General features: G+C 38.5%; 1 protein-coding gene across 2 annotated transcripts in view; it reads right to left on the bottom strand.

Annotated features, from left to right (window-relative positions):
- LZTR1 (leucine zipper like transcription regulator 1) overlaps positions 1-3970 on the bottom strand; it is a 130517-nt gene extending 126547 nt beyond the window's left edge. For both annotated transcript variants that reach the window (XM_053701653.1, XM_053701654.1), the window contains exon 1: positions 3586-3970. In XM_053701653.1, coding sequence (XP_053557628.1) covers positions 3586-3734 — 149 coding nt within the window. In that variant the 5' untranslated portion in view covers positions 3735-3970. The remainder of the gene's footprint in view (positions 1-3585) is intronic.
- Positions 3971-10427: the final 6457 nt, after the last annotated feature.

The following is a 10427-nucleotide window of genomic DNA, read 5'->3' as shown; positions in this document are numbered from 1 at the left end:
ACACATATTATACACATACACACACCCTTTATTCTGAAAATAAGAAAACCAATGGCACTACTTGTAATGTACAAAGACTACATAACTCTTATTTATAACTTTCTCATGTGTTGAGGTTATAATATTCAGAGTATCTGTGCTGTGTATTGAATTGAAATTTGAAAACAATTAGGAGGGTGAAGAACCCCCTGTTAAAACCCCTTTTAACACTGTATATAAGCCCTCATATGTTACATATGTTTAACTTTGCTTGATACAAATATAAATAATAATAAACCCTGTGTTTATATTGTCCCCATTCTTATGGGTATGTGCACGTTTGAAAAAATTATAGGGTGAAGAACCACTTGGTAGAGAATACACTTATAGCACTCAGGAGTCACCCGACACTGTGTGCCTGGTAGTATTGTGTAACTTTAATAGGTAGTATTGATGGTCTCAGATAAAAAGGAGGGGTAGAAGACCATTTATTAAAACATAACTTTTAATGATTTATGTAATATAAAACAAAGGGGAAAACTGAAAAACACACCTGTGATTAATCCTGCTTTAGTCTAAGTACACACTGTTATAAGGCTGCAGTCGTGTGCAAAAGTGAGAGGAGAGTGAAATAAAGGTGTCAGTTTAATTCTCTTAAATAAGCTTGCAAAAACTTCAATTTGTATTCAGTTTCAACATATATATTGTGCTGCTGCAAATTGGTAAAGCTCACTTGCTTATATTAATAGTTGTCATGCCCTTATTAGACCAATAGAACCTATGGTGTAATAGGTTGTAATACTAAGTCTTAATATTGGTGTTGGCTACTTTACATAGCTCTCAGAGTATATAGTATCCAATATGTTGGAGCAGGTTGGATTAAATGAGTAACGTGTTAGAGATAAACTGCTGCTTCCATGACCAGATTAACAGGCAGAAAAGAAAAATGGCAACAAATGTTGCTGTGTAACAATTAGTCACTGCGATCCTTATATATCAATGTGCAATATTGAGACTTAGTATTACAACCTATTACGCCATAGGTTCTATTGGTCTAATAAGGGCATGACAACTAGGGATGCACCGATACTAGTATCGGTATCAGTACCGATACCAAGTACTTGCACTCGTGCAAATGCACCGATACTTAAACCGATACCTGCAGATCTTACCCATACGCCATCTTGTGGTGTTTTTTCAAATTTCATGTTCCCATTTAATTTTAAGCTGCAGTAGAGACTTAACTGAAAATTGTTCACTTCTATTCTGCCAATACAAATTGCTGTTATTTGTATTATTGTACATCAGAGCAGTGCTCCAAAAGCTGCTACTATACAGCTGAAAGCCTACCTGGGAGAGATCACTGTACCTCATTCAGACAAACCCCTGAAGTACTGGGTATTTAATAAAATGAGATTTATTGGCCCACAAATATCTTTCTACCCCATGCAGTAGTGTGGAAAGTGAAAGACTGTTCAGCTTAGCGTCAAACATCCTTAGTGATAAAAGAAACCGACTTATAGCTGAACATGCAGAGATGCTTCTGTTCCTTAAAAAGAACTTGCCACTAACTTTTAAAAAATGTATTCCAATTGCTAGATTGCCTGTTATACTGCTAGTTCTCATCTTGCACAATTATTCTCAAAACATACTGTACTCTGAGGAACATCCTTAGCTTATATAATTGCAGAAAGAGTGTTCATAGGACATATTAAGTTAATTCCTATGAACACTCCTACAATTATCCAACTCCATAGACTTTAATGGAGTTGGACATGTAATGAGAGCATTGTTAAAGCTTACCAGTCAATGTAATCTATTCCATAATGTTGTTCCCCATGATTAAACAGTGCACTGTAATACTTTCACTGTATTGCACTTTTACATGTTATGTATTGTTATTATTAATATATTATATATATATATATATATATATATATATATATATATATATATACACACACACACACACACACGTTCTGTGAAATTTCTTTGAGTTTTTACAACTTTGTGACAAAAAGCAAATAAAACAGTTTTATTATTCCATAATGTCTTTTTAGTTACAGTTCTTCATAATTATAAAAAAAGCTATCTTAAATCATTAGTCAGTATTGTGCTTGAGAAACTGTCACATGACATAAAAAAAAAAGTAATTGGTATTGGCGAGTATTTGAAAAAAGTATCGGTACTCGGTCTTAAAAAAAAAAAAAAAAAAAAAGAGAAATGGTATCGGTGCAACCCTAATAACTATTAATATAAGCAAGTGAGCTTTACCAATTTGCAGCAGCACAATATATATGTTGAAACTGAATACAAATGGAAGGTTTTGCAATCTTATTTAAGAGAATTAAACTGACACCTTTATTTCACTCTCCTCTCACTTTTGCACACCACTGCAGCCTTATAACAGCGTGTACTTAGACTAAAGCAGGATTAATCACAAGTGTGTGTTTCAGTTTTTCCCTTTAAATTTTATATTACATATATCATTAAAAGTTATGTTTTAATAAATGGTCTTCTACCCCTCCTTTTTATCTGAGACTATCAATACTACCTATTAAAGTTACACAATACTACCAGGCACACAGTGTCAGGTGACTCCTGAGTGCTATAAGTGTATTCTCTACCAGGGGGTTCTTCACCCTATAATTTTTTCAATTCAGGGGACAATATAAACACAGGGTTTATTATTATTTATATTTGTATCAAGCAAACATATGTAACATGAGGGCTTATAAACAGCGTTAAAGGACCATTGTAGTGCAAACATGACACGCTCTAATTTGTGCATGTAATTTTAGCTATAACGACCCTGCAATCTATGTGTTAAAACCCCTGCAACAAATGATTAAACCCATAGGTAATATAATTCTCATTAACTGCAGAGAACTACTTATCCTGAGCAGATACGGCCAGAGACCTAATCAGCAGTAGCAGTCAGCGAGCTGCTAATTGGCTCACTGGCTGTGTTCACTTGGGACAAGCAGTTCTATATGGCTCCTGAAAGGTACTATAACTATGAAATAAATTAACCTAATAGTATGTAAGGAAAGATTCTATGATTATAACACCATAAATTTATAAAAATCAAAATGACATAATTCATCTTAGTTTTTACTCTCTCAAAATATGGTATTATTTTAGGAAGTAACTTGTATGACAAATTGGTTGACAAATCCAAATCTGTTTAAAATTTAGTAGCCAGACAGTGTATTTGTGTGTGGATGGATATATATATATACATGCACACACACACACTTTAGAAACAATTGCATTGTTATGGATGTACAGGTGCTAGGTGCTTTTTAAATATAAGGGCACAATTATACAACCTCAACATTCTGAGAACTGGTCTCCATTTTAATATATAATTCTAATATTATATATCAATATTTTAAACTGTATGAAACCTCTAAATATTAGTGAATGGGCAATTATATATCTGCATACAAATGACTAGTGGGACCCTATAATGAAATACTCTGAAATTAAGGTGTCACGTTTTAGGAACCTACTATCACCATAAACAATATATGTAATTTTGAAATTTCCAGTTCTGCTATATGAAAATGCCTATCCTACCGTGTCCATCTTATTGCAACTTACCTGGCTCCCACAAACTCATCGCAGGGGAGCAGTCTCCTCCAGCGGTGTACACTCTCATAGGGGCCAAAATTCAGGGTCAGATACTCCACGCTGTCTGAGCAGCTGTGGTCAAAATCTACACTCGGGGCTACCTTAGATTTACACGCCATAGAGGGCCACAGACTGAGGTAAGTCAGCAGTCCTACTGATTACAGGGTGTACATAGGGTGCTTGCGCTTTGGCCATATAAATGTTTACAGGCGGTCATCCATAATGAAACCCTATAACGCTACTAGGGGATGGGAGACTTTCTATCATCCATAATTGTCACTGCATGTAACTGCATTTGGAATCGACAAGTGAACCAGGAAGAATACACAGGGATTGGCAGAAGCCTGCTAGAGAACTGGAAGGAGGAAGAGTGACAATCATAGATTTCATAGAAAACATAAAATAAAGGCTCTCTGGTACATGACACGCATCTCTATGGTCATATTTCTAAATTGTCAATGTGTAAATAGTGACATCTAGTGTCGACAAAGGAAAGGTGCTTTAAAGAAATCGCTACAACAGTGTAATACAAGTTAAAGGGACAGTAAACACAATTGTGATTCAGATAGAGCATGCAATTTTAAACATTTTACTTCAATAATCTGCTTATTTCTATTGGTATCCTTTTTCTAAAAGCATACATAGGTAGGCTCAAAACCAGCTAGCTGCTGACTTGTGGCTGCATATACATGTCTCTTGTCATTGGCTCACCAGATGTGCTCAGATAGCTCCCAGCATTGCATTTCTGTTCTGTCAACAAAGGATATCAAGAGAATGAAGCAGAATTGATAATAGAAGTGAAATGGAAAGTGGGAGTTTCAGGGAGATTGCATTCCATTTGCTGGCATCAGGGAGCAGAGCCGTTTCTAGAGAATCTGGCTCCCAGGGCAAAATTCCAAAATGCGCCCCCCCCCCCCCTCACAGATTCTAAAGTCCCCATTCCTAGACCTTGCATGCTACTCTGTCATTTAGAGGTCAGCTCCAAAGCAGCAGTGCACTACTACTACCTAGCTGAACACCTCTGGTGAGCAAATGACAAGAGACAAATGTGTGTTACGGCCAACCACCAGTTAGATCCTAGTAGTGCATTGCTGCTGCTAAGGATATGTACATGTGCTTTTCAACAATTCATACCAAGAGAACAAGAATAATAGAATTGGCTTAACATTTTTTGCTGTATCCTGAATTATGAAAGTTTAATTTTGACTTTCCTTTTAAATATGTTCTTTTTCTACTACAATGTTTTTTCCAAATATATTGATATTATCTAAAAATATCTTTATATATTTTACTAATTGCCATTATATTTATACTTTTCTCATAGCTATGCATATTTATTTGTTTAATGCATATCAATCACGTCCAATAGACTTTAAAGTTGAACTTTGCAAAAAAAGTAATAAGGTAAGATTTTCTAAAGGATTGCAATATGTCACTAGTTGTATTTGTAACATATTTAGGGGTCTATTACAATTATTTAGAAAAGTTATAACATTTTTTTTATACAAAATTCACTATAAAAGTCTATGAGATTTTTGCACATAAATAATTTTATAAAGAACTGTAATAGCTGTTTATTTTTCAAATATACTATACACACAGGCAGTAATAGAGACATGCACACACAGGCAGTGATACACAGAGATATGCACTCACAGACAGTAATATACAGAGACATGCACTCACAGACAGTAATATACAGAGACATGCACTCACAGACAGTAATTGACAGGGATTGCACACACAGACAGTAATATACTAAGACATTCACACACAGGCAATAATAGACAGACAGGCACACACAGGCAGTAATAGACAGAGACACACACACATACAGGCAGTAACAGACAGAGACATGCACACACAGACATTAATAGACAAAGACATTCACACACAGACAGTAATAGACAGAGACATGCACACACTTACAGTAATAGACAGAGCATGCACACACAGGCAGGTATAGATAGGCATACACACACACAGGCAGTAATAGACAGAGACATGCACACACAGGCAGTAATTGACAGAGACATGCACACACAGGCAGGGATAGATAGACATATACACATACACACACTTAGGCAGTAATAGGCAGATATACACACACACACACACACACACAGGCAGGGATAGGGGATAGATAGGCACACACACACACACTCAGGTAGTAATAGCAGACACGAGCACTCACATGTGAGTTTGTGAAAACTTGCCATTGTCATTATGGAGTAAATGACACATACACACACCCATCACTATTAAAGGGACATGATACACTCATTTTTTTGCATAAATGTTTTGTAGATGATCTATTTATAAAGCCCATAAAGTTTTTTTTTTAAAAAATGTATAGTTTTGCTTATTTTTAAATAACATTGCTCTGAATTTCAGACACCTAATCAAGCCTCAAAGTTTTATGAGAATACCGTCAGATACCTACTTCAGCTTACTCCTGTTTATGTAAAGGGTCTTTTCATATGCAAAAGAAGGGGGAGAAGGGCAGTGTCTTATTTCCCACTTGCAGTGGGCTTTCCAACTACCTTTCAACAGAGCTAAACTGAGAGCTTCTAAGTAAGTTTTTAAACAGTTTTATACTAGATTTTGATATCAGTATCTGTGCATCCTATTCTTTATAGTAGTGTCTATTACATGCAGTTATATGAAAATGAGTGTATACTGTCCCTTTAACCTTTATTAAACAATAAGTAAATAAATACAAAAAAAAGCATACTGTCAAAAAGATTTTTTTTTTATTCAACAGTCCTTAACAGAAAACCTGTTCCTTAGTATGTGGAAACCCAAGATTTATAAAGCACCTTTTTTAATTAGCTCAGTAAAACAAAAAATATGTACATATCATTATGTAAAGACCATGTATAATTTGTCATATGCATAAAACATCACCTCTTTAGTGACACAGATCAGTAATATAGGAGACTGCTTTCCTCAGGGTGATTCTTCCCCTTTTTACTTTCAGTTTTAGCTCTAACAAGTTATCCGGTCTTAACTGTCAGGGTTGGCAGCTATACCTTTAAGCTTAGACTACTTAAGTCTGCTCCTCCCCCTTCCACCTGCCGATTAATGTTTAGTATACTGACTCCTCACCTTGAGAAGACTTCTAACTAAACCTCCAGGCTACAATCTAACTAAAATACCTAATTTTCCAAATTGGAACATTCTCTTTCTGCAGTAGCTGCTTGAAGATAACAACAGGCTGACCGCATCTACCTCCTGTGTCACACTCAGCTAAACTGGCAACCTCCGGTGTCTAACCGGCATCTACTTTATCCCCAGTCAACCGTCTCAACAAACAGAAGCAGGACTTACTTGGTTACTGTCATTTGCCAAATACCGGAGCCTTCGCGGGTAACCGCGCTCATCTACAAACAAGCCAAATTCCTCAGCGTTCACACGCTGCCTGTCAGCAAATCCGCCTCTCTGATTGGCGCATCCTACCACACCTACTTTCTGTGAGTTCAGTGGCTGCAGCGGTAACACTTCTCCCCTCTCAGTACAAACACACGCTGTCAGAGGATTATCAGCTCACAACCACTCACTCTGGAGACACAGGCTGCAGCGGTAACATCTCTCCCTCTCTGTACAATTACACGCTGCCTCAGTTTTGCACCTTGCCTTGTCTTTTCCAAATAGGGGATAATAAGGTACTAAGGGACTGTTTCTCATTTCATTCCAATACCTACTCTGAAGTACCCTAACACTGCATACCTTATTAAAACAAAAACTATACCTAAACCAACTCTCAACTACAGGCTTCCTTGCCTGCCTCCTGTAACAAGGATTACAAGAGCACCTCACAGGTTGTTATTAGAGGGTAAAAGTTAAATACCTCTATCTGCAGTTGTGATCCACTTTACATTACATAGGGAAATCCTCCACACCCTGACATATTAATCGGCCTAACTCATGGATCCAGCAGATATACCCACAGTAGTCTACAACCTCACTAAAACGGTTGAACGACTTTCACAAGGCATGAGAGAACTACAAGTTCAAAATGACAGCCTCAGAGCAGCTGTAAGAGACAGCACACCGGAACCTCATGTGTGCTTACCTGAAAAATTCACTGGGGACAGGAAACTTTTCAGGCAATTCAGAAATGCCTGCTACCTTCTGTTCCAAATGAAACCCAGGACCTACCATACTGAGAGGCTCAAGGTGATGACAGTCATATCCTTTCTCACTGGGGAGGCTAGAATATGGGCAGATACCTTCTTCGAGAACGATGACCAAATACTGAGCTCACTTACAGATTTCTTCACTGAGATGAGTGCTTTGTATGAGGATACGCAGAAACAACTTACAGCTGAAGCAAAAATGCGCTCTCTCAGACAGGGCAGACGCCCTGTGGAATAATACCTCTCAGAGTTCAAACTTTACACCAAAGATTCAGAGTGGAGTCAGGTAGCTCTGTGCAATCAGTACCGTCTAGGTCTATCCGACGCTCTAAAGGATGAACTTGCCCGTATTGAGATACCATCAACACTTGAAGGTTTGATGGCTTTGACAATCCAGATAGACAGGAGACTCCGTGAGAGGAAATCCGAGCGCCAACAGTCTGAGGGTGCCTCAAAGTTCTACACCTCACCTCTACCTTCTAAGGAGACTACAACCCCTATGGAAATCGGTTTTACGAAGGGACCATTAACCATGGAAGAAAGACACCGCAGACAACAGAAGAATTTATGTATGTACTGCGCATCTCCTGCACACCCAGTGAAGGATTGTCCACTGCTACAACGCCAGAAGAGAAGTAAGCTAAAATATAATAACCATTGCATGACTAACAAGATTATGAACGCTGCTTATTTTACTATCTCTCTCTTTTTACAGTGGGATCAGCAAGCTCTACAAACTGATGCCATCATAGACTCGGGAGCTTACTCCAATTTCCTAGATCTATCACTTGCAAAGAAAAATAAAATACCACTAATTATGAAAGCAAACCCAGTCTCTATCCGTGTTATTGATGGTACTTTAGTCAATTCTGGTCCAGTAACTCATCACACCATTCCACTCAAGGTAACATTGGGTAAGGGCCATACTGAATACATCACTTTTGATATACTCCCATCTCCTCTTTTCTCAGTGGTCTTAGGTCTCTCTTGGCTCCAGAAACACCAACCCAGTATATCATGGCACACTCTCAAGGTCGAATTAAACTCCCCCTACTGTCTTGAATCATGTTATTCTCATCAACAGCAGTTACTCCTCTCACAAGATTCTATTCCATTGGAATATCAGGACTACTTAGATGTATTCAGTAAGAAACAAGCTGAACACCTACCGCCACATCGTATATATGACTGTCCTATAGAGCTTCTACCTGGTTCTACCATACCCTATGGGCACATATATCCGTTCTCGCAACCCGAATTGGAGCACCTCAAAACCTATCTGGACGAAAACCTTAAAAAAGGTTTCATTAGACCTTCCACTTCCCCTGCAGGAGCCGGGATGTTCTTTGTAAGAAATAAGGACAAGTCCTTACGACCTATTATAGATTACCGGGAGCTGAACAAGAGGACAAAAAAGAATAGATACCCTCTCATTCCCGAGTTAGTGGAAAGACTAAGCAAGGCAACCATCTATACGAAACTTGATCTCAGGGGAGCTTATAACTTGGTCAGGATCAGGGAAGGCGATGAGTGGCTCACTGCCTTCAGGACTCGGTATGGGCTCTATGAATATATGGTGATGCCTTTCAGGCTCTGCAATGCCCCTGCCACGTTCCAATATTTCATAAATGATATCTTCAGAGACCTATTGGACGTGTGCCTCGTTATCTATCTGGATGATATCCTGATCTATTCAGACAATTTAGAGGACCACCAGAAGCATGTGCGTTGGGTTTTGGATCGATTAAGAACCCATCAGCTGTACGCCAAGCCTGAAAAATGTTCTTTCCACACTCAAGAAATTACATTCCTTGGTTATAACATTTCCTCCTCAAGAGTTCGTATGGAAGATGGAAAAATAGAAGCCATTCAAAAGTGGCCTATCCCCACCAGCAGGAAAGATGTACAATGTTTCCTTGGCTTCGCAAATTTCTACAGGAAATTTATTAAAGGGTTTTCCAACATAGCTAAACCATTAACGAGTCTTACAGGTTCTCTGACACCTTTCCTTTGGACTCCACAGGCTCAACAGGCTTTTGATCTCCTCAAAAGATCCTTCACAACTGCTCCCATACTTCAATTTCCGGATACTAAGCTCCAGTTCATTTTAGAAGTAGACGCTTCAGATTATGCTCTGGGGGCTATACTTTCCCAACGGAAATCTCCAAATGATCCCATACATCCAGTTGCCTTTTATTCCAGACTCATGACTGCACCTGAACGGAACTACCCAGTGGGCGAAAAGGAGCTATTAGTTATCAAGGCCTCATTGGAACATTGGAGGCATTTATTGGAAGGGACCTCCTATCCGATTCTGATCTACACGGATCATCGGAATTTGGAATACCTCCAATCAAGCAAGACACTATCTGCCCGCCAGTTACGTTGGAGTCTGTTTTTCACCAGATTCCAGTTTCATATCACTTATCGCCCTGGCAAAAGGAACGGTAAGGCAGACTCTCTCTCCAGACATCTTCGACCTCCAGATCAAACCATCCCAGACCAACCCATCCTTCCTCCTGACCGGTTCTTAGGTGTCCTGAAGGATTCCTATCACTCCTTACGCTCTCACCAACATAAAGATATCACCTACCCAAAAGATCTTCAGCAAGTGGATTCCAATGGTATTAGTCATGTGCATGGTAAAATATATATACCACCTACATTCAGGAA

Source organism: Bombina bombina, chromosome 2 (assembly GCF_027579735.1).
Source record: "Bombina bombina isolate aBomBom1 chromosome 2, aBomBom1.pri, whole genome shotgun sequence".
In the NCBI taxonomy this organism is placed as follows: Eukaryota; Metazoa; Chordata; class Amphibia; order Anura; family Bombinatoridae; genus Bombina; species Bombina bombina.
Note: the sequence above shows the minus strand (reverse complement) of the source record. Positions and strands in the feature narration are given on the sequence as shown.